This window comes from Chrysochloris asiatica, unplaced genomic scaffold (genome assembly GCF_000296735.1).
Source record: "Chrysochloris asiatica unplaced genomic scaffold, ChrAsi1.0 scaffold00213, whole genome shotgun sequence".
Classification (NCBI taxonomy): Eukaryota; Metazoa; Chordata; class Mammalia; order Afrosoricida; family Chrysochloridae; genus Chrysochloris; species Chrysochloris asiatica.
This window is the reverse complement of record NW_006408731.1, coordinates 1,543,332-1,568,225: the sequence shown is the minus strand read 5'-3', so window position 1 is coordinate 1,568,225 and position 24,894 is coordinate 1,543,332. Positions and strand designations below refer to the sequence as shown.

The window sequence follows — 24,894 nt, the reverse complement described above, 5'->3', positions numbered from 1 at the left end:
CCATCAAGTCTGTGCCAACTCATAGCGACCCTATATAGAGTTCCCAAGAAGTGGCTGGTGAGTTTGAACTGTCAACCTTGCGATTCAAACTAACCTTGAGGTTGTGTGCTTATCCTAAGGTGCCAAGCACTTATCAATTCAATTGCCAACCTTCTGGTTCAAACCGACCTTGTGGTCCAATGCTTTATCCTACAGTGCCACACCAGAACTCATAACTTAACTAAGACTGGCATAATTTTTGTTCTTAGACATATTTACTCTTATCTGACATCTTTTTTCCAGGTTGCTTTTATCCAAGATCAGGTCAATAAGGTGTCTGTCTTAAAATAGGTAGCTATATAGATTAGCAGAGGGAGTCGCAGGGGATTGGTAGGGAAAGAAAAGTGCCTACCTCATAATTTCGTCTCTAAAGACCAATAAGATGAGGCTTTCTATTCCTGTAAAGATTTATAGTGAAACCTTATACAGGGTCACTATGAGTTGGAACCAACTTGGTGTCACACAACCACCATCACTGGCTGCTCTGCTTGTTGAGGTCAGGACATGGAAAATGTTATCTCATAAATAAAAAAGGAGGAGAGTGATTGATATGTATAATTGTTGACCATACCCCATTTCAAAGGATTAGAGATGGTAGCTGTGTGTTGTCTCGGAATTGCTGGTAGACTAGAATTGCTGACCTTGTAGTTAGCAGCCCAACTCGGAACCCACTACATACACTACCAGTGTTCTTTCCAGGAATCAGTACAAGTATACTTCTATTCATGGACATGGGTTGATATAGTAACTGTCAACAAATAGACTTCTAAGCAGATTTTATCTTTAGATTTAAAATATTTTTGTCATTGGCATCAGTGGTGACTTACACTTTACAGGATGAATTGTAAGACACTGGAAATTCTTTTTGTTCCTAATATGTTGGTCCCTTCAAGGTGATGGTAAATTGAGATGTTCAAGAAAAAACAATTCGGAACATCATGGTGCTGTAGGATAAGTACTGTACTGCTTGCTAACTGCAAGATTGGTGGTTCAAACTCTACACAGGGTTACTTTGAGTCAGAAACTACTCCATGGTACTTAACAACACCACCATTAACAAGCACTGGACTTAGAGTCCAACAGCTACTCCATGGGAGAAAGATGGGTCATTTTGTTCCTTAAGTGGTTCTATGGGTTAATGTGCTGGACTGCAAGGTCAGTTTGAACCTCATGGTCACGGTTCAAATTCACCAGCTACTCCTCAGAAACCAGTAAAGGGTCACTATGAGTCAGAACTGACTCAATGGCACTTAAAAACAACAAATGTGGGCAATGATGCAGAAAGCACCAAAAGAAGATGGAAGGATGTAGTAGCTCAAAATACCAACTGAAAGGGAAGGAGTCTTCACATCAAGGATCAAACCTATCCCTCTGTACACAGGGTTGACAGGGTCCAGCAACTTAGAAACTGGCTACCTAAAAGGGAGGCTATAAAGGCACAAAGTGGCTGGCTTATAAGTTTTTAAGAGGGAGTTAAGTTTCAGAGTGTGCGGGGATAGGTAGATTCCCCACTGAATAGCTTTCATCTTGTCTAGACAGGTCTGGTGAAAGGAAATGTGGATAAGATTCTTATGATTCAGTAGTGAGTAATTGTTATCATGACTAATTGCAATGGTTACAACTGTAAAGGTAGAAGCTTTGTAACATAAAGGGGGAAGTAGTTAATCTTACAGTCCAGGAACAGAGGGCCCTAGTACCATCAAGGGAGAAGAGCATGAGTAGAATGTGGGGCCCTATCCAGAAAAGCAATAACACCAGAGATGGAAGCAGAGATGATGACGTAGAGAGATATAGCAGCTGAGGACTCTAGACTCATGAAAAGAGAAAAGCTGTGTGCTGGTGGCCAGGAGGCAGGCTTGCAGAATGTGCCCTTGGGTTATTTAAATGATTATATATTCCTGAGTGTTCGTGTGTACATCAAAAATAAACAAACAAAAACAAAATTGAGGGAATAGAAGCAAATATTGTTGAATGATGGTGCATGGAGGGGATTGTAATCATTGCAATGAAGATACAATAGGATGAGTGCAAAACCAATGTTCTCCCATGTAAATTACCACTTAATTCATAATAAAAGTTTTTTTTTGTTGTTGTTGCTGTGTTTTTTTTTAAAAAGGAAGGAATACACAGAGTCACTGTGCCAAAAAGAAATTGTCCATGTTCAACCATTTCAAGAGGTAGCATACGATTAAGAACTAATGATCCTGAAGGAAGAAGTCCAAGGTGCATTGAAGACAAAGAACAAGGCTCTGGGAGTACAAATTGAAATATTTTCAGCAAACTGATACAGCAATGGAGGCACTCATTCTTCTATGCCAAGAAATTTAGAAGACAACTACCTGGCCAACTTACTGGGAGAGATCCATATTTGTACCCATTCTAATCATTGGTCAATATCATTAATATCTCATGTATGTAAAATTTTGCTAATGACAATTCAAAAACGGCTGGAAAGTGCATTGCTAGGGAACTCCCAGATGTTCAAGCCAAATTCAGAAGAGGCCATAGAATGAAGGATTTCATTGCTGACATCAGATAGATCTTTACCTGTGCTTTATTGAATACGCAAAGGCTTTTGACTTTGTAGGTCATGACAAGCTATGGACAACATTGCAGAGTATGAATATTTTGGAACACTTAACTGTACTCATGAGGAACCTGTACATGAACCAAGAGGCATTTGTTCGAACAGAACAAAGGAACACTGAATGGTTTAAAACTAGGAAAGGTATGTGCCTGAGTTGTATTTTTTCACCATGTTTATTCAATTTGTGTATGCTGAGCAAGTATATAATTTGATAAACTGGATTATATGATGAGAAACATGGTACAGGGCTGGAGAAAGACTCATTTACAATCTGCAATATGCAGATAATACAAGTTTGCTTGCCGAAAGCTAAAAGAACTTAAAAATATTTACTGATGAAGACCGAAGATCACAGTCTTCGGTATGGGTTGCACCACAATGTAAAGAAAACAAAAGTCTTCACCACTGGACCAATAAATGACATCAAAATAAATGGAGAAAACACTGAAGTTATCAGAGACTTCATTTTGCTCGGACCAATCATCAACATGCATGGAAGCAGCAGTCAAGAAATCAAAGGACATTAGGCAAATCAGCTGCATGAGGCCTCTTTAAAGTGTTTCAAAAGACTTTTTTCAAAAGTCTGAAGACTGAGGTGTGCCTGACCCAAGCCACAGTATTTTCAATAGCCTTATATGCATGTGAAAGCTGTATTGTGGAAGAATTGATGTAATTGAATTATGGTATTGGAAAGAATATTGAAAATACCATGGACTACCAAAAGAACAAACAAATTTGTATTAGATGCCAGGATGGCCAGACTTCGTCTCTCATACATTGGATACATTATCAGTCCCTGAAGAAGAGCATCATGCTTGCTAAAGTGGAGGATCAGTGAAAAAGAGGGAGACCCCCAATGAGATGAATTGGCACAGTGGCAGCAGCAATGGGCTCAAGCGTAGCAATGATTCTGAGGTTGGCACAGGACCAAGCAGTGTTTTGTTCTCTTGTTCATAGGGTTGCTATGAGTCGGCACAGACTTGATGGCACCTAACAACAATAACAAGTGAGCTCAGCTAGTGAACTCCATTTGGGAGATGGGTATGGTGGGCCTCAGGTATCTGAATAATGAGCCAATTTGTGGAGTTTTTTTACCCCTTGTTGTATGCTTTACAATCTACTCCAGGCCAGATTACTCAGTAAGGTAAGCATGGGCTAATTTACTAATCTATAATGAACTGAAATTGGTTTTTTTTTTTTCACTACATCAAAAATTCTGCTTCTAGGTTTGGGTGACATTGTCTCTTACCCAATCCCATAGCATCTTCCATCAAAGCCAAAGCCTCTTTTCAAATTTACAGTCCCTGATAGGGATGGAGTACCCATTAAGCAAGGTAAACATTGATTTACTTGTGCTTATTTACTAATTTGTAGTGAACTGTTCACTACAGAGGAAAGCACTAGTAAACCAGTGCTTACCTATTTGCTCCTGCCCAATCTCATCCTTCCCCTTTCCCTCCTGGTCAAGACTAATAGCTATTCTCTCCTGATAGTCTCTACTTGTGAGTCAATTATGTGCAGGTGCAGAGAACAGGGTTAGAAATGGAGAGTGAGGAAAACACTCTATCAAGATGCAGATGAGGGTTGTTGTTGTTGTTAAGTACTGTGGAATTGGTTCCGACTCATAGCGATCCTGCACAGGATTTTCGAGGCTGTAAATCTTTACGGAAGCAGAAAGCCTCATCTTTCTCCCGAAGCTGGTAGTTTCGAACTGCTGACCTTAAGGTTAGCAGCCCGATTCATAAGCGCTACAATTTAAGAGTTATGTTGCAAAGTTGGGTCAGGTAAAAGGCACAAGGAAAGACCCAAAATCCACCAAACAAGAAGGTTTTAAACCAACCAAGCCAAACCAAACTACTGCCATCCAGTTGACTCTGACTCATAGTGATCCGTCTCCGTAGTCTTTGGTGCGGTTAGCAATCTAGTACATAACCTACAGCACCACTGTGTTGTTGTCAAGCGCTGTCGAGTCAGTTCTGACTCATAGAGACCCCTATATATTGTTGTTAAGTGCCGTCCAGTCGACTCCAACCCATAGCGACCCTGTATAGGGTTTCCGAAGAGAAGCTGGTGAGTTTGAACCCAGACTTGCAGTTCAAACGGCTTTGCAGTCTGGCTCATTAACCCACAACGCCACACCAGGACTAGGGTTTCCAACAAGCGAGTGTTAGGTTTGAACCCCCGATCTTGTGGTTAGCAGTCCAGTGTTGATCACGCCAGGACTCCACAGCATCATTGTTGTTGTTGTTAATTGGAGGGGTGGTAGAATCCTGGTCTGGCGCTAGGATCAGCAATGAACTGCTAACCGCAAGAACGGCTGTTCAAACCCACCAGCCGCTCTTAGGAAATCCTATGGAGGGTCGCCGAGTCGGATCTGACTTGACAACACTTAACAAAAAGACGGCAAAATGCCTCAAAAAGATCCAAAGTCACATTGAGTAAAGGAGCTTTAGTGTATGGTAGACCAGGGTCCACCATCTGCCCCCCTTCCCAACTCCTCACCAGCGGGTTATTTACAGAAAATAGCTCCTATGGTAGTTAGTTTAAATTGTTGAATCTCTCATAGCTGGGCTAGAAGCTGCTATGGCTAATAGAAACTGCTCAGTGGCGGCGCTCCACATCCCCCAAATGGCACACAAGGCACGCGCCAAATCTGCTGTTCCCTAGATATTCTAGATGACTAAGCAAGTGATTTAAGGCTAAGAAGGAAAGATGTCGGGGAGGAGGAGGAGGGAAGGCGTCACGTGTGTTCGTTTCCATTGGTGGAGAGATAATCACCGCTATGTCTAGAAAATGCATTTCCTTTTCCCTAGGCTGTCCTAAGGAGCTCTGGTAGCGTAATGGTTACGAGTCTGCAGTTCGAAACTACTAGCCTTCCGCGGGAGAAAGATGAGGCGTTCTGCTCCCATAAAGATTTACAGCCTCGTAAACCCTGTGCAGGGTCACTGATTCGGAACCGACTCCACGGTACTTAACAACAACAACAACAACAGGCTGTCCTTAGATCTCATTTCATCTTGAGACTAGTAGTCCTGGGACCGCCTAGAATTTGAGGTGTCGTTCCCGGTAGAAATACTTTAAAGGGGACCCCGAGGGTAAGAAACATGGGGACACAACACTAATTTGAGGCAACATGCGTTCGTTCCATCTTTACTCATTCATTGAACAAGCATGGCTGAGAACTTCGTTCGTTCCATGCTCAACTAAAGCACAATATTGTCTGTATCTGCGTCCTCAAAGATGGGGACCAAAGAAAGGGAGAAGCGTCAGCACATTCTAAGCAGTTTGTGGACTGCGCTCTCTTGTCAACACAAAAGGGCTAGAATTATCCCCAAAACACCCTGTTTCTCTTAATAATCAATGATTTACTTACTTGAGTCATAAAATCTTAGTTCTAGGAAAGCTCAAGAATAGCCATAGTAGTATTTTTGATCTTAAGCGTGGACTGTAGTTTGAAGCAACAATTGAATGCTCGCTCGCTGCAGCAACCAAACGGTTATCATTTTAGAGAGGTTTCGTGCCCACTCCATCACCGCACCCTGGGCAGAGAGTCTGACTTCACCTAGGGACCCCTCGTGTGCTAAAAGTCCCACAAAGTGGGTTAATTCCCCCCCAGGAAACGATCTTCACCCTATTATTGATGGGAAGAAGCGTGTTGCTGAGATTTAAATTTGTTTCTTCAAGTCCTATTTTTTTCCTCAGGGAGGGTGAACTTATAATGGAGCCATTTTAATTTCTTCTTGTTGTTAAGTGTCGTCGAGTCGATTCCAACTCATTGCGACCCTGTATGGGGTTTCCAAGGAGCTTGAATTGCCGATTTTGTCGTATATCAGCTTTGCGGTCCAGCGCATTAGTTCACGGCGCTAGTATTAAAAAATACTCTCTAAACATTACTGAGGCCCCACTGGGATTCGAACCCAGGATCTCCTGTTTACAAGACAGGCGCTTTAACCAACTAAGCCATGGAGCCATCTAAACTCTAGGCTTCTAAAAGTGCCCTTTATTTACTTTCTAATGACAAAGCTGTCACAATTTCCATCAACATTTTTTTGCGTATGTGACTTTCCCCCCTTCTTTGTAATATACTTTTAAAATTATTTAACAAATCCGATTTCACCGTTTTTACCAATGTTTGTAGTATGTATTTGAAAAGTCTACCATTGAAATGCTTTTTTTCCACCCATTAAAAAAAAAAAAAAAGGCCGCCAAGGTCCTCAATTCTCTCTCAATGCCTTCATTCCAAATGTTCCACATAACTGCTGCCTCCAGGATCCTCCAACCATAGAGAGGCGTGCAGCTCCGGATTGACTAAATCCTAGGGAGAGGATGGGATTCTAAAGACAAAGAGCTTCCAAGTACAAGATAATCACAGTGAGCAAGGGGAAATCCCACTTTTTGAGTTCTGAACCCAGGGAGTATGTGAAGCCTGAAAAGTATTAATTCCTACAAGCTGACCTCTCAGAGGTGCGTTTACCCCACCCTAATTTAATCTTGTTTTATCATCTTTGAACTTTAGAAAAACTCCTTATTATTTAAGCACGAATTTAGCATTTTCATTCTAAAACCTTCCTCTTCATTGTCCTAGTGATTAGCTCAAGTTAACATAAAAGAAAGTAATATTTTTAGAGTCATAGGAAGAACAACTTTACTAAAAACACACGCACACTTTAAAAACAACAGCAATGAAAAAATCTTTGAAGTGATCCCCAGTGTGAGCTTTCTTTATTATACCAGATAATATCTTTAATCTTTGTTCGGTTTTTCACACGTTCTAAATTTTTTGTGAAGTCTTTTTTCAAAAAATGGAATAATACTTGTATTCTTTCTGCTTGATAAAGTAAAGGGTCAGTGAAAAAGAAGACCCTCTTGAGATGGCTTGTTGTCTGTAACAATGGGCTCAAACAGTAATGATTGCGAGGATGGTGCAGGATTGGGCCGTGTTTCATTCTGTTGGACACAGGGTTGCTATGGGTTAGAACAGACTTGAAGGTACCTCACAACAAGAGGTAACCACCACCAGAATGTAGATATAGAACATTTCCATCACCCCCAAAATGCTCAGTGATCACTCATTTTACTACTTCATTCTTATTGTTGAGTAAATACAGTATACATTATTTACTAATTACTCTCCTGTGAATGGGTATTTGAGTTGCTTCCAGTCTGGGCTTTTATAAACATTGATGTTACAGACATTCAATTACATGGCTTAGAAGATTGTAGGGCATACACATTGTCAAATTTTACTAAACCCCAAAGCAAACCCCTTGCCGTTGAGTTGATTCATATTTTCCCCATAAACTGACCAAGGCTGTAATCTTTCTGGAAGCAGACTGCCACTGTCTTTGCCTTAAGGAGCCAAGAGTGGCTGGTGTATTCAAACTACAGCAGTTTGAACTGCTGGTACACAGTTTAGCTAGCAGCAGGCCTCTCTTCAACTTGTTGCTGTTGTTGCTAAATGCCTTTGAGTTGGTTCCAGCTCATAGTGACCCTGTATAGGAGCAGCTGGTGGGTTTGAACTGCTGACCTTGCAGTTGAGCGCTTATCTCTACAGTGCAGACTTGTTATTGTTGTTATGTGCCATGGAGTTGACTCTGACTCAGAGTGACCCTGTACCAGGTTTCCAAGGCTGTAGTTCTTTACGGGAGCAGAAAGCCTCATTTTTCTCCCACAGAACAGCTGGTAGCTTCGAACTGCTGACCCTGAGGTTCGCAGCCCGATTCGTAACCACCAGGACTAGATGATGTCAAATTGTATTCCAAAGTGTTGTATCAATATGCACATAAAATCCACAGTATAGAATATAGTTGATTCACAAAATTGAACCAATCTGCTTGGTGTAAAACAGAATTTCTTTGTCATCAAAATATGCTTTTCCATGATTACAGATTATTTTGAGTACCTCTTTACACATCTGCTGGCCATCAGTTTTCCTCTTCTTTGAAGTACCTATTGTATTTATTTTTCTATTTAGTTGCTTGCCTATTTTTTAAATCATTGATTTTCAGTAATTCTCTATATTCTAGATAATAACCTTTTGTCAAGTATATGTGTTACAGCTACATACTCCTAGTTTTTGTTATTTCATAGTTTGTGGTATGCAGGTAAGGGAATGAAGCAGGATAACCACAAGGTCTGCAGTTCCAGCCCACAAGCCACTCCACTGGCAAAAGATGCAACTTTCTGCTTCCATAAAGATTTATAGCCTCGAAACCCCTGTACAGTGTCGCATGAGTCAGAACCAACTCGATGGCACTTAACAACAATAACATGATAAACCAAAATTGGTCATTTTAATGTATCTAGATTTATTAATTTTTTAATGGTTTATGTTTTTGCATTTTAATAAATCATCTTTCTTCAAATGCAGAAAGAAGTTCTCCCATATTTTCTTTAAAAAGTTGTATAACTTTGTCTTTCACATTTAAATCTTTCACATATTTAAAATTGGGGGATAAATTTAATTTTCTTCCAATTAGATAATCTCTTTGTTTTCAGGCTAGCAATATGAGTATCAAGCTTCCATGTATCTGCAGGATTATTTCTGGGCTCCCTATTCTTGTTCCAATGATTTGTCTATCATTGTTTTAATATAGGCAGTCTTAAACATTATAACTTTATAAATTTTGATGTAGTGAAAGTTTTTTCGTATTTTAAAATGTTTCTTAGCGATTCTTAACTCTTGTTCATACATTTAAGCTTTAGATACAGTGGTAACACTATATGAAAACTATCAGTATCTCAATAGAATTGCAAGTTGACAATTTGCTATTCTTGAGACTTTCAAATACGTCCCTATCCTTTCATCCCTATGACCATTGCTTCAATTTAGGTCATTATCATTAATCTAGTTCATTACAAAATCCTCCTTGGTCTCCTATCTCTAGCACGCCAAACTATCTTCCACACTTTAGTCAGAAAAATCTTGCTAAAATGTACTTCAAGTTGCATTCTACGTATCATCCCTTCTGTGACTTCCTAATGCTCCAGGATTAAGACTAACTTCCTCAACCAGGGTTACCTTTCCAAAGTGACTTTGTTATGTGTGCTCATTTCCTCTGGCTACTTTTCCCAACCTACAAAACCCTGCATTTCTCTGTCATTTTGAGTTTATATTTGGTTCCTTAAATTAATTCCGAGACTTTCCAAACAGAAAAATGGTCATTTGGAAATTTTACCCTTTCCAAAATGCAAAAATGCTATTAGCCAGAAATTAAGCCATTTAAATCCTATGATAAAACACAACATTGAAAATGTTGCATCATTTTGAAGCCTAAGTCTTTGAGGCAGAGACATGATAGAATCTCAGACAGTCCATAAATGGTCTCATTCTCTTTCCCTTGTATTGCTTAATGAACCCAAGGTTTAATTGATTAAAGTAACTACAATGGTCTTAATAGCAAGATGACTGTAAAACCAATTTAACACAAGTATATCAGAATACAAAAAATATACTATGTTCTTTGAACCAGTAAATAAACATTTCATTTTCTAATCAAATCATTTCTAATTGTACAGTGTTTAAGAATTTTCCCGTTATTTCTTCCAAAGTGGTGAACATTGGAAAAGACATTCTGGAAGTAATCACTTAGGAAATCTCAGGAGGGATACAAACTGGGATTAAAAATCCCCATCCAATTATCAAAGTTCCTAACAGATTTACTACAGAAAGTGCAGTCCCATCAGAGAAGTGCCATGTGTCTTTCTGTTAAGTGCCATGAGTCTTTTGGGCTCCTAGCAACCCTGTATAGAGTTTCCAAGGAGCAGTTGATGGATTTGAAACACCAACTTTGTGATTAGCAATTCAGTGCTTATCCAGCCTATTCAAAATAGGAGTCTCCAAAGACATTGACTATACCGTTAACATCTCTCAAGTATTCCCTTCCTACCCTCTTCAGCATCACAGAAGCCCACCCTGCTTTGTGGGGAGGAAAGCCTGAGGACTGGGAAAGGTGGCTAGAGGGAGGTCAATCTAATACGGATTTATCAGTATCTCCAGCTCTGATTATGTTTTAATGTCAGAAGACAAGGCAATATCTTCTACTGTTCCTGGCTGGCTCTTCTTGATTCTCTGGGCCTCAGTTGTCCCTGTAGAAAAATGGGGTTAAAGTTGGCCTTTCTGAAAGCAGCCTGAGGATTGGATTATTTCTTAACCTTTTGGTTTAGAAACCAGCTTAGAACCTTGTCTGAATCGTTCCCCATCCAGGCCCTTAGAAGCGAGGGGGCCCACAGGTATAGTGTAGGTCCTGACTGGAGAGCTGCTCCCTAGCCACCTTCCTTGCTCCCTTTCACAGCCTGTCTCTCTGCCAGACTTAGGAGAAGGAACTAGAACCAGCTGCACTCTGAGCTGTGTCATCTGTCACCGTGACAGGGTCTTGTGATCACACTATACAATTCACTGTGGTATACCTTGGGCTGTTCTGGGCTCTTTCAAGTGACTTTTGGAAACCAATCTTTTTTTTTTTTTTTTAATAGGGGGAGAGGAAGGGAAGATGAAGGGGAAGAGCTGAAAATTCATACTGAAATGGATTTATAGAATGTTTATAAAACTGTTTTTAGTAGGGTTTGTTTATTGTTTTTTTTCTTTTGAGTTCATTCCTTCATGCAGTGTCTCTACCTGGGCAAGAATGTACTAAGTCTGTATTTAATGTGTTTTTGTTTTGTTTGTTTCTCAAAAATTAGAAAAGAGTGGGAGATAGGATTTTTATTTTTTTTTTATTAGTATTTATATCTTCAGATAGGGTCCTTCTCTATAAACTCTCCCCAGTTTTGCTTTTCTTAAAAACTTCACATTGCCCATAACTTTGGCCCTTTTGAGGCTGTTATGCCTTAAAAAAAAAATGGAGCTCTGGTAGTGTAGTGGTTATGAATCTGGCTGCTACCCTCTGGGTCAGCAGTTTGTAACTACCAGCTGTTCCATGGGAGAAAGATGAAGCTTTCTGCTCCCATAAAGATTTACAGGCTCAGAAACCCTGTACATGGTCACTATGAGTCGGAACTGACTCCACGGCACGTAACAACAACGTCTGAAAAAAGGTAGCTTTTTGCTAAAACATAAGTTTTCTAGTAGATCATAACATAGTGAGATATTTATGGCTCTCTTCTTGTAATATATTATTATTATTCCTGGGTTCTAGAAAAATAGATTAACATATTTTTTCAGGAAATAGTGTGATCGTTCCAGTTGGAAGCTGGCTGGGTGGTTGGACAAGTAGCTTCTTCTGTGTGATTGAGTGGAGTTTTGCCTGTTACTCTTAGCCCATTCTTATCCCATTCCTGGTGACTTTTTGTTTTGGGATGGGGCTGGAACAGTTGATGGCCGACGGTTCATCCCTCTTTCTGTTTTCTGTTTGTGCCCAGCTGCTGTTCCCTGGTTTGCTTTCTTCCAACTCTAGACTGGAAGGTCCAATATGGTCACCACAAGCCACATGTGACTATTAAAATTGCATGAAGTCCAAGATGCTATTCTTTGGCCATACTAGCTGCATTGTGTTTGGCTGTCACACATGGGGCCAGTGGCTTCTGAATGTGCATCTAATGGCCAGTGCCACTTAGAGGACCAAGCTGGCTTAATAAGTCATAGTTCCAGTTTTGTTGGGATGACCCTTGCCTCCTTGGGCAAGGGTAGAGGGCACAGGGTGGGTGGGGACTGATTAGGTCTCACCTAGATTTTGTCATCTGGGATCCTCCTCTGGAGAGAAGAGGCCTAGGCAGCCATGCTTTCCCTTGACCCCCACTAGTTGGGATCAGGGGGGTCAGGGGAAGCACCCTCCCCTTCTCTCTCCAGTTCAAGCTCACTAGCTGCTCCTTGGAAACCCTCTACAGGGTCGCTATAGGTTGGAGTCAATTTCATGGCACTTAACAACAACAGTATGAGTATTCCAGAACACTTAATTGTACTTCTAAGAAATCTGTATTTGACCAAGAAGCAGTTGTTCAAACAGAATATGGGAACACTGAATGGTTTAAAATTAAGAAAGGTGTGTGACAGGGTTGTATTCTTCACCATACTTGTTCAACCTGTATGCTGAGCAAATAATACGAGAAACTGGGTTCTATAAAGAAAAACGTGGCATCAGGATTGGAGGAAGACTCATTAACAACCTGTGATATGCAGATGATACAACCTTGATCGCTGAAAGTGAGAGGACTTGAAACATTTACTTATGAAGATTAAAGAGCACAGCCTTCGATATGGATTACATCTCAATGTCAAGAAAACAAAAATCCTCACCACTGGACCAATAAGCAACATTCTTATCAATGGAGAAAAGATTGAAGTTGTCAAGGAGTTCATTCTTCTTGGATCAACTATCAACACTCGCGGAAGTAGCAGTCAAGAGATCAGATGACGTATTGCACTGGGCAAATCTGCCGCACAGGAACTTTTTAAAGTGTTGAAGAGCAGAGATGTCAGCTTGAGGACTAGGGTGCGCCTGACCCAGGCCATTGTGTTTTCAATAGCCTCATATGGATGTGAAAGCTGGACAGTGAATAAGGAGGATCGTAGAAGAATTGATGCCTTTGAGTTGTGGTGTTGGAGGAGAGTACTGAAAGTGCCATGGACTGCCAAAAGAACCAATAAATCTGTTTTGGAGGAAGTGCAGCCAGAGTGTTCCTTGGAGGCCAGGATGGCTAAACTTCGTCTCTCCTACTTTGGACATATTGTCCGGAGGAAACAATCGCTGGAGAAGGATGTCATGCTGGGTAGGGTGGAGGGTCAGAGAAAAAGAGGAAGACCCCCAACGAGATGGATCAGCCAGGTGGCATCATTGATGCACTCAAGTGTGGCAGCGGTAGTAAGGTTGGCCCAGGATCGAGCATTGTTTCGTTCTGCTGTGCATGGGGTCGCTATGAGTCGGTTCCGACTCAATGGCACCTGACAACAACAACAACAGAGGGAAAGTTATGAAATTTAGTTCTCTTTAGAAATACCCTCTTAATATCCCTCTCAGTTTATTTTCTCCAAGACCACTTGAAGTTTTGTAGAAATCAATACTGAATCATTACACAACTTGCTTTTAAAAAATTAAAAATGGGAATCACAAATACCTTATGCAAGCAATAAAACAAATGGTAAAATATTTAAAAATTGCAAATCGCTGAATTCCAAAAGGACAGACAGGAAAGAGGGCATGTACCTTGTGAGTTATTGTTGTAGTAGGAAGAACTACATCACTGTCTTCTTAATCTATCCATCACAAGATTTTTGAAAAGCTGTAAAATTTTATTAAAATAATAAAATATAATCCATCTAAGGTTTCAGGGCTGAATATGAAAAATATTTCATTCACTCTCAAAGGTTTGGGGATCTAGTCCCTTAATAGTTTTTTAATCAAAAGGCTAAATATTAGCCTATTTAATGATATAAAAATTTATATCATTAACTATATTTTCCTTTCCCTGCTTTCAATGCCACGTTTCTTTGGAATGAACCACTCACTGTTACTTGTCTAGCACGTGACTGTCATTTTCTTCAAGGATCCTGGCATGCTTTACCCTAAATAAAATACCTTCTGCTAATTATCTGCTTTGAGTCATTCTAAGTGGTTACACATATATGTGACTTTTTTTCCCCCTGAATCATATCCAAGTAATCAAGAATGAGGTACCAGTACTTGACTGTGCTACAGAATCTTCAAGGCTCTAAGAAACTCTAAGAAGGTTTTAAAACCTTTACTTGACAAATTTTGTTACTGTGGTCCAGTCCCCCACCCATATGAAATCAGAATTTATCAATATAAATCCAAAGCCATAATATCATGACTAGAAACACCACATCACCTTATTATACATTGTTTAGTCATACACCTGCCAAACCAACATAGCATCAACGTCTAAACTATTGTTATAACATGATTCAGCTTAACGAACTTAACATCTTATTGCTCCTTTCTCTTGCATGTGAATTCTTAATCCACTCCCTGAATTCACTTCTCTTTATTATACAGTCTGCCACTTCAAAGAAATCATTCTTGTCCTGAAGTCATCTTCTAGTGTTAACTCTAACACAATATAATAATGAAAACCAAGACATACAAAAATACAAGACCAAATTTTTAATATTAGGATTAACAGATTTAAAATTATATATTAATAAATGTTACGTGGAAAAATTAAAAGAATTATAAAACTTTTATACATACTCTTCATTGAAAATGTACACAGTCAAGATATACACAGAACTACTGTTAGAAGAATAACTTTTCAGAGTTCCATAAGTTTAACTAAGGAAGTTAAAAGTCAAATAGCAAATTCCTCACTTTTAATGAATACTTTATATATCAATAAAGCGTTTAGTGTGACAGATGGGCTTGCTTCTTGCTTGTGAATTTGTCTAATCTAGGTTGAATCGATGACAGTGCTACTCGCAAGGGATAATGGATATTTAAACTGTTTCTGTGTTTTGTTTTAATAACACTTAATGTAGAGAAACCAGTTTCACAGAGGTACGTTGAGGAGAATAGAAGAAGAGATTTTAAAGCAATCTTGGCAAGCTCAGAATATTCACTTTTAACTTTTATCCAAAATGAAGCAAGTTATGCTGTGTTTTCAAAAATCTTCAATCCTTCATCAGTTGCCAGCTGCAAGAACATATCCTGTAGACTTCCAGTCAAATTTAAATTATTTTTTGATGTAAGAAATGGATTTTGGATCCATGAGTCTCCTATGCGTGGATCTTCTTTTGATGGAAAATAGAATTTAAAATATTCTAACAAATTTTTTAGATGTTTATTGGTAACTTTCCTCAGATGTACAGTATCAAGATCATGACCTGCTTCGCTAATAATCATTGTTAAATTATGGAACATATCATAACAATCTCTAGAAGCTCTGCTTTTCCACATTTCTAACTTTTGTTTTTGTCCTTCCATTTTATCTGCCATTGAAAAACATATTTTATTCTTTCCTTGCATGGAAGCACTGAGATCATTAAAAATACTGAAGATATCAGACAAATAAGCAAGCCTAGCTGTCCAATTCACATCTTTAAAAAGTTGGGACCAAGCTGGCTTCTTGCCTTGCAGAAACACTAAGAGTTCATTTCATAATTCAAATATTCTTGACAGAATTTTTCCCTGTGACAACCACTGCATCTCAGCACGCAAGAACAGTTGTTTATGATCAGTTTCCATATTATCACATAATAAAGAGAATAACCTTGAATTTAATGCATTCTCCTTTATATAATTCACAATTTTTACTATGTCAGTAAGCATGCTATTTAGTTCAACTGATATTTTTTTCATAGCAAGATTTTCTGGATGAGTGAAACAATGTGTTGTTTTACATTCTGGAGCAAGCTCCTCAATCTGGGCAACCATTTCAGAGTGTTTTCCTGTCATTGAAGCTGCACCATCAGAACATACTCTTACACAAAACTTAAATTCCAAACCACATTTGTTGACAATGTAATTCTTCACAGCTTCATATAATCCTGAGCTAGTTGTATTTGTAGGCAAAGTAACTGAAAAAAAGAATTCTTCCTTTATATCATCATCATGTTCAAACCTCACATATACTAAAAGAATGATCATGTTCACAATATCTCTGCACTCATCAAGTTGCAAAGAAAAACACTTTGCTAGCTTTATTTGTTCTATGAGTCGGTCTTCCATATCATTAGCCAGTTCCTGAAAACGTCGAGCTATAGTGTCATTGGAAAGCGGCACTTGAGCTACTTTTTTTGCTGCAGATTCACCCAACATTTCCAAGCAAATTTCTTTGATGCAGTCTTCCACTAGTGTCTCAGCAATTGTGTATGGTATTTTAGACTTAGCAACTGGAAGTGCTACTTTATAAGAAGCCCGCAAAGCACTAATGTTTATATGTGAAACACTGAATACCTGCTTTGGTTGGCTTTTTAATTCACTGCTCTTTCTTTCAAAGAATTCTTTTGGTTGTGAACTTATTTCTTTATGTTTTGAATATAAATGCCGCTTAAGTTTTGATGGTTTCATTAGCCAATATATCTCCACAAATAATACACTGTGGTTTTAGCACTTTATCATCAATTACAGCTACAAAACCAAACTCAATATATGAGGGGTCATACTTCCGAGTAAAACTAGAATGCACTCTCTTGGTTTTCATTTCTTGAGAATGACTTCCATTGTTACCCCTTCTTTTACTACTGCTGCCACTATGTTCAGAAAAGGTATGTTTCTTCTTGACAGAAAAGGCCAGTGAACATTGTTTCACCATCTGTAAATTAGGATTAAAAATAAAGTTTACTTCCCTCCTTTGGCTAATAAGATTAGTTACAAATTAAAAACTAGGTTTAATTGAAACCTTTACAATGATTGTAAAATTAAATTATGAAAGTAAATCAATATATACTTTTGGTTACAGCTGACAAACTAATGATAAAATATCACACATTATAGTATGATCCTACTGTGCTTTTCTAGTGTTCCATTCTCACTACATATGACTCACCTTAAGAATTCAACACCCAAATTGGTGAATTCAAGATGAGTTCATTGATTATGTGTATGGTCAGGTAAAAATAGTTTGCAGACCAGTACTAGTCTATAGATCACACATAGTTGAGTAACATTGGCCTAGATCATGTGTGACCTCATATTTTAGAACTCTGACTTGAACTGTATTTTATAAGGCATTATCCTGGACTTATAAAACCTACTGCTTTAAAATCACATTGACCTTATCTCATGCTCTCTATTTAAATCCCAAAACTGAACTCTTTCCCACCACAAGACTCTATTACTCAGGCAAATTTTCATCACCCAACACCTCCTAAATATTTCCTTACTTGACCCATAATACCCTTTCTTGGCTTATGCCCACACCCAAATTAATGTACAATTGAAACATAGAAATATTAAATTAATCTATTCCCGAATTAACCCTTCTGTGAAAACATACAATCAAATAGATGTATTCCTGGTTTCTAACTTTCTCATTATTGTAAGAGATGCCTTATATCACAGAGTAGTCTAAGAACTACTTCATCACCCCCAAAACATAAATAAGATAGATTCAAGGTCATAATTTCCAATTTAGAGGAGAAAACGACATCCAAAATAATTAGCCTTTTCTTGGGAGAAAATATATTCAAGGTGGCCGTAATTGTGTTTTAGTATATTATGTCAAAATGAGCTCTCGTAGCATAGTGGTTACGAGTCGGGCTACTACTAACCTTAAGGTCAGCAGTTAGAAACTACCAGCAGTTCTGTGGGAGAAAGATGAGGCTTTCTGCTCCTGTAAAGATTCACAACCTTGTAAACCCTATGCAGGGGCGCTATGATTTGGAACCAGTTCCACAGCACATAACCACCACCATATCATGTCAAACTTGTACCAAAAAACTTCTCATTCATCTTGATCACAGAAAACTATACTGAAGCTCTTCCCCTGTTTTGATCTCTAACAGATACTCTTACCCAATCTCCTGTTTTGTTCGGTGAAAATGGTGTCTCTGAAGCCTTTAGCATTTTGGATGGTTGAACAGTGAAACTTCTCTGAGTCTCATCATGTTTCCTTTTTATTGTAGTGGCCTCATGGCAAAGACTACAAGTTATTCTGTGGCCATAGTCATCAGTCTTGCTTTGAGCGGGCACTTCACAGATTGCATGGACATTTCCATCACATGATATACAACTATTAGCACCTGTGCATTCTTTTTCACAAACGACACAAGATAAAAATCTTTGCCTGTTTTCAGGAGGGCTTCTATCCACTACTTTAGGAGTAATAAAAAGAGTCTCTTCAATATCACTGCTATTGGCTCCAGTTTTTCATATTGGGATCTTAGAGTATTTTCTAACTCTTTGTCAGCTTGTTCGAACTCATTTTCTGTATTCAGACTGGCAACAAATACTTCAGTTAACTGAGAATGAGACAGGCCTAGTTTTGCTTCAGAGTTAGATGTATCTCCACATGGAGTCTGCTGCATGTCTCTGTGATAAGGCTGATTTTGGGTCATCTGAATGAACCACAAAAATTCAGCCCAGTGTGAAGAGTTGTTAGCTTGCATCCAGGAGATCATCCTGTTTTGGATATCCACAGTCATTTTTTCTATAGAATTTTGGCTTTGACAAGACCGAGACTTCCCATGAACAATTTTCAACTCTGGCCAGATATTACTGAGCTCACGAATAATCTGACTTGAAAATTCCCTCCCATTGTCAGATTGTAGGAAACTGGGTGCACCAATAATTGTAAAGATATCTAAAAGAGCATGTGCGACTTCCTTGGGCCTTTTAGATTTTAATGACCTCAAAAAACTTAACTTTGTACGCAAGTCTTGATAATGCATAATAAATTTATACTCCCCATCAGGATTCAATTGCATGTCTATAAGATTCACTTGGCATCTTGAGTTAAATCCCTTAGGTGGCTGTGGTATTAGAACTTTCTTAGCTTTTGAATTTTTCTGTTGGCATGGTTTGCATAGTGTCAAGTATAACATGATAACTTCTTTTGTGATGTTCTTGTATTGTGCTTGTAATTCTTTTTCCATACACATCTCCATGTGCAATACTGAGATGTGTATCATGTAGAATGTCAAATAAGTCCTCACTGTGTAAGTAATACTGTATTTTACCTGTTTCTCCATTTATAGCTACAATCAGTTTCTCATTTCCTTGGACAAGGATCACATCAAATCAAGTCAAGCAACGGTAGTCAATGGGGTCCTTTTTGGCCTTAGCTTTAGCCTCTTTCACTTCCCTTGTCAATTGGCAGTACTTTGCTTTAGAAAATATCTTAGTGTTATTACTTTTGATTTCCAGTAGTACAGCTAAGCTTTGGAAGAACTTTTCTCTCATATTTTCTGGTTCAATTTCTGTTTCATGACCATCTAAGCTACTGAGGTTATCATCACCCATGCCTTGGGACATCATAGAAAGCCACAAAAAGGACCCTAAAATGTAAAGGAAAAAAGTTAGTATATTTGCCAGCCACTCCTTGGAAACCCTATGAGTTGGAACCGACTTGACAGCACTTAATAATTTAAAATACAGACATTGTTAAAAACAAACAAAAAAGCACTACAGCTTGGGATGGAAGTAAGGGATATGAATAGAGAAGAGGGCATGCAATTTTGGTTAGAGATAAAGGGAGAGCAAGTGAAGAATTCTATCTAGAAGCAAAAATTTTGAATATAGTAAAGCCTGGAGGCGACTTTTCAGAGTAGTTTTAAAGTTTTATGTCAACATTGTTTTATGTAAAACAAATTGTTATTATTTTTTATTTAATTTTTCTTTTATTTATTAACTAGAAAAGAACTTTTTTTCTGAACTAGTGAACCCTTAGCAAGACATTAATAGATTTTTTTAAAGCCCCAGATTATAACACATTTTCTGTTTTTAAAGTTTAAGTTCCAATAGGATAAACTTTTGTCAGTTCCCTTAGGAGCTTGTGAAACCACTAAGCCAATACAAACATTCACATTACTAATGTTAGTAAGGGAAGAGGAGCATATGAGCTTGAACTGGTGAAAAATCTCTGACTCAATAAAGCATATGTCTACAATATTCACAATAAGAGAAATACTTAGAATAACTCAAGCATGATGTAATATATCTTAAGAAAACTGCTTTGAAAACATAAAATAATAATCATTTGAAATTAGCATATCACCTGCTTCAATCTTACAGCTGCTTAGGAAAAAAATGCTTCCTCTCATGTTAACTTTGTTCACCTTACCAATTTGTATCCCAGATTTTGAACTAGCAAATTCAATTCATTTTCACATTTTCATAATTTCTAAAACTAGGTTCAAATAGAGATGTGTTTTGGCTTCACTTTAACTCCCAAGTGTTCCAATAGGATTTCCTTAATCATTTAATTTAAACTCACAGTAAGTTCTTTTTTCTCAATAAACATAACCTACTCATTAAACAAATTCGCACTTTAATTAGTTTCATATGTAGACCTAACAAGACTATAATTTTCTAAAGAAGCAAGGCTCTGCAGGATAAGGACTGAACTGTGAACCACAAAGTCGTGGTTCAAACCCACCAACTGCTCCTCGGAAACCCTGTACAGGATAGCGTAAAATTGGAATTGACTCAACAGTACTTAACAACAACAGCAACAACACACACAAAAGCCATAATAAAAAATTGTTGACTAACTTCATAATTGAAGATTATAATACTCATAGAAAATACTATCTCAAAATGCAACAAAAAAGACCAGTATATGAATAATAAGTATTTCTTTCCACTCTTATCCATTTTGTGCAATTCCTGTTTTAACTATCTTCCATGGATTATTTTTCCTTCAGTGATGTTTGCCATAATTGTAAACTCTTAAAGGAGTCCTGGTGTGGTGCCGTGGGTTAGTGCATCAGACTGCAAAGCCATTTGAACTGCAAGGTTGATGGTTCAAGTTCACCAGCTGCTCCTTGGAAACCCTATACAGTGTTACTATGGGTCGGAACTGACTTGACGGCACTTAATAACAACAACAAATGAGCACAGGTCAATGACTTTTTCATTGCAAATACCTTTTTAAACAACATAAAAGGTGATCTCACCGATGAAATACACAGGAATCAAACTGACTACTACATCTGTGGGATGAGAGATGGAGAAGCTCAATATCATCAACTAAAATAAGGTAAGGGGGCTGACTGTGGAACAGACCATCAGTTGCTCATATGCAACTTCAGGCTAACGCTGAGGAAAATGAAAACAACTCCACAAGAGTAAAAATATGCCATGGATATATCCCATCTGAATTGAGGGATTATCTTAAGAATGTACTTAATGCATTAAACACTAATAACCGAAGACCAGAAGAGCTGTGTGTTGACATCAAGAACATCATATAGGACGAAATAAAAAGGTCATGAAAAATACAGCAAAAAAAAAAGCAAAACAAAAAATACAGGAAAAAAATAAAAGACCAAAATGGATGTCAGAAAAATCTCTGAAACTTGCTCTGAAATGTAGACAAGCTAAAGCAACTGGAAGAATTATGAAGTAAATGCAGAACAGAAAATTTCAAAGGACAACTCTAGAAGATAAAGTCAAGTATGAAAATGAAATATACAAAGACCTGGAATTAGAAAACCATAAGGAAAGAACATGCTCAGCATTTCTCAAGTTGAAAGAACTGAAGAAAAAAGTCAAGTCTCGGGTTGCAAAATTGAAGGGTTCTATCCAGGTGTGGCACTGTGGGTTAATGCTCCAGAATGCAAAGCTGTTTGAACTGCAAGGTCGGTGGTTCAAGCTCATCAGCTGTTCCTTGGAAACCCTATACAGGGTCGCTATGGGTTGGAATTGACTTGACAGCACTTAACAACAACAACACGGGCAAAACAGGAGTTGTGGTGTGGCACTGTGGGTTAATGTGCTAGACTGCAAAGTTGGTTTGAACTGCAAGGTCAGAGGTTCAAGCTCACCAGCTACTCCTCAGAAACAATTAATAGAGTCACTATGGGTCAGAACTGACTCTATGGCACTTAACAACAAAAACGTGGGCAAAATATTGAATGATGTAGGAACCATCAAATGAAGTCGGAAGAAATACATAGAGTCACTGTACCAAAAAGAATTGCTCAATATTCGAAAATTTCAAGAGGTAGTATATGATCAAGAACTGGTGGTATCAGAGGAAGAAGTCCAAGCTGCACTGGAGGCATTGGAAGCAAGGCTCATGAACTGATGGAATACAAATGGGATGTTTCAACAAACTGATGCAGTGTTGAAGGCGGCCACTTGTCTATACCAAGAAATTTGGAAGACTACCTTTCTCTGGTAGTGTAGTGGTTACGAATCGGGCTGCGAACCACAAGGTCAGCAGTTCGAAACTACCACTGTTTCACGGGAGAAAGATGAGGCTTTCTGCTCCCGTAAAGAACTATAGCCTTGTAAACCCTGTACAGGGTCACTATGAGTCGGAACCAACTCCTTGGAAACCCTGTACAGGGTCACTATGAGTCGGAACCAACTCCATGGCACATAATAACAACAACCTTGCTAACCAATTGGAAAAGACTCATTCCAAAGACAGGTAACTCAACAGAATATGGAAATCATCAAGCAGTATCATTAGGATCATATGTCAGCAAAATTTTGCTGAAGATAGTTCAAAAACAGTTGCTGCATTACATTGACAGCGTGCTGCCAGACATTCAAGTCAGATCCAGAAGAGGACGTAGAGCCAGGGATATCATTGCTGACATCAGATGGATCTCGACTAAAAGCAGAGAATACCAGAAATGTTTACGTGTGCTTTATTGACAATGCAAAGGCATACAACTATGTGGGTCATAACAAACTATGAATAATGATGAAAAAAATGGGTATCCCAGAATACTTCATTGTATTCATAAGTAACATGTACCTAGATCACAAGACATTTGTTCGAATAGAACAAGGGAACACTGAATGGTTAAAATCAGGAAAGGTGTGCATCAGTGTTGTATCCTTTCACTCTGTCTGCTAAACAGATAATCCAAGAATGCAAATAATCCAAAGAAAAGATCATGGCATCAGGATTGGAGGAAGACTCATTAACAACCTGAGATTTGCAGATGACACAAGCTTGCTTGCTGGTAGTGAAGATGACTTGAAATATTCATTGATGAAGATAAAAACTACAGCTTTCAGTATGGATTGCACTTCAATGTAAAGAAAACAAAAATTTACAACTGGACCAGTAAATACGTGGAGAAAGATTGAAGCTGTCAAAAACTTCATTTACTTGGATCCACAATCAGTTCTCATGGAACAGCAGTCAAGAAATCAAACAATGTATTGCATTATTCAAATCTGCTGCAAAAGATGTCTTTAAAGTGTTATACAGCAAAGATGTCAGTTTGAGGATTAATATGCACCTTATCCAATTCTTGGTATTTTCAATGACTTTATATGCAAGTGAAAGTTAGACAATAAATAAGGAAGACAATAGAAGAATCTATGCATTTGAATTAATGGTGTTGGAGAGGAATAATGAAAGTACCATGGACTGCCAGAAGGATAAACAAATCTGTCTTGGAAAAAATACAGCCAGAATGCTCCTTAGAAATAGTAAGACTTTGTCTCTCATACTATGGACATATTATCAGGAGAGACCAGTCCCTGGAGAAGGACATCATGATTGCTAAAGTGGAAGGTCAGTGAAAAAGAGGGGGAACTCCAACGAGATGAATTCACACAGTGGCAGCAGCAATAGACTCATATGTAACAACAGTTGTGAGGATGGTGCAGGACCATGCAGTGTTTTTTTTCTGTTGTGCATACAGCCTCTATGAGTCAGAACCGACTCCACGGTAACTAACAAGAAGTTAAAAGGGTTTGAAGAAGGCATGATGGATGAGAGTGGTGGGAAGTAGCAATAAGGACTATGAGTAATTGGTTGGTTATGTGCTGTGGAGTCCATAGGGTTTCCGAGACTGGAAAGCAGAAAGCTTCATCTTTCTCCCACAGAACAGCTGGTAGTTTAAACTGCTGACCTTGAGATTAGCAGACAAACTTGTAACCACTGTGCTACCAGAGCTCCTTTAAGCAATTGTTGTTGTTGTTGTTAGGTGCCATTGACTTGGTACTGACTCACAGTGACCCTATGCACAGCAGAACAAAACACTGCCTGGTTCTGTGCCAACCTCACAAATGTTGCTACGCCTGAGTACATAGCTGTCTGTGTTGGTTCTTTTGGCAGCCCATGGCACTTGCAATATTCTCCTCCAACACCATAACTCAAGTGCACCAATTCTTCTACGATCTTCTAATTCACTGTCCAACTTTCGCATGCATATGAGGTTAGTGAAAATACCATGGCTAGAGTCACGTGCACCTTAGTCCTCAAACTGACATCTTTGCTCTTGAATGCTTTAAAAAAGGTCTTGTGCCACAGATTTGCCTAAAGCAGTATGTCATTTTAGAAGAAGGTAAATAAAGATAAATTTGGGTGGAGGAGGGATATAAAGAGAATAACACATGAGAACCAGGAGAATGTGAACTCCAGAATGTAGAAGAATTAATATTAATGGGTTCAGGATGAGAAAGAGTGTAGGTGTGGTGCTGTAGGGTAAGCACTTGACTGCTAACCACAAGGTCAGCAATTCAAACCCACCAGTCACTTTTTGAAAACTCTATACAGTGTCGCTATGAGTTAGAACTGATTTGATAGAACTTAACAACAACAACACGAATACAGTTAAGCTCGGGGGAGAAAAGCACACAGAACCTGCATTTGCTGATGGGCAACAGCTTAAGGTGAGGAGAAACAGCTGTAAACATCCATTGAAAATTGGAACATGGAATGTACGAAGTATGAATTTGGGAAAA

General features: G+C 38.6%; 1 protein-coding gene and 1 non-coding gene across 2 annotated transcripts in view; both read right to left on the bottom strand.

Moving 5' to 3' along the window:
• Window positions 1-6,522: 6,522 nt before the first annotated feature.
• Window positions 6,523-6,596, bottom strand: TRNAT-UGU. The gene has a single exon. It is a non-coding gene; the product is annotated as a tRNA-Thr (tRNA).
• An 8,326-nt stretch (window positions 6,597-14,922) lies between these two features.
• The window catches only part of SCAND3 (SCAN domain containing 3), a 25,064-nt gene continuing 15,092 nt past the window's right edge, over window positions 14,923-24,894 (bottom strand). Inside the window, 5 exon segments of the mRNA XM_006872866.1 lie at window positions 14,923-16,585; window positions 16,587-16,831; window positions 18,034-18,386; window positions 18,389-19,119; window positions 19,121-19,514. Of these exon segments, the coding sequence (XP_006872928.1) occupies window positions 14,923-16,585; window positions 16,587-16,831; window positions 18,034-18,386; window positions 18,389-19,119; window positions 19,121-19,514 (3,386 nt within the window).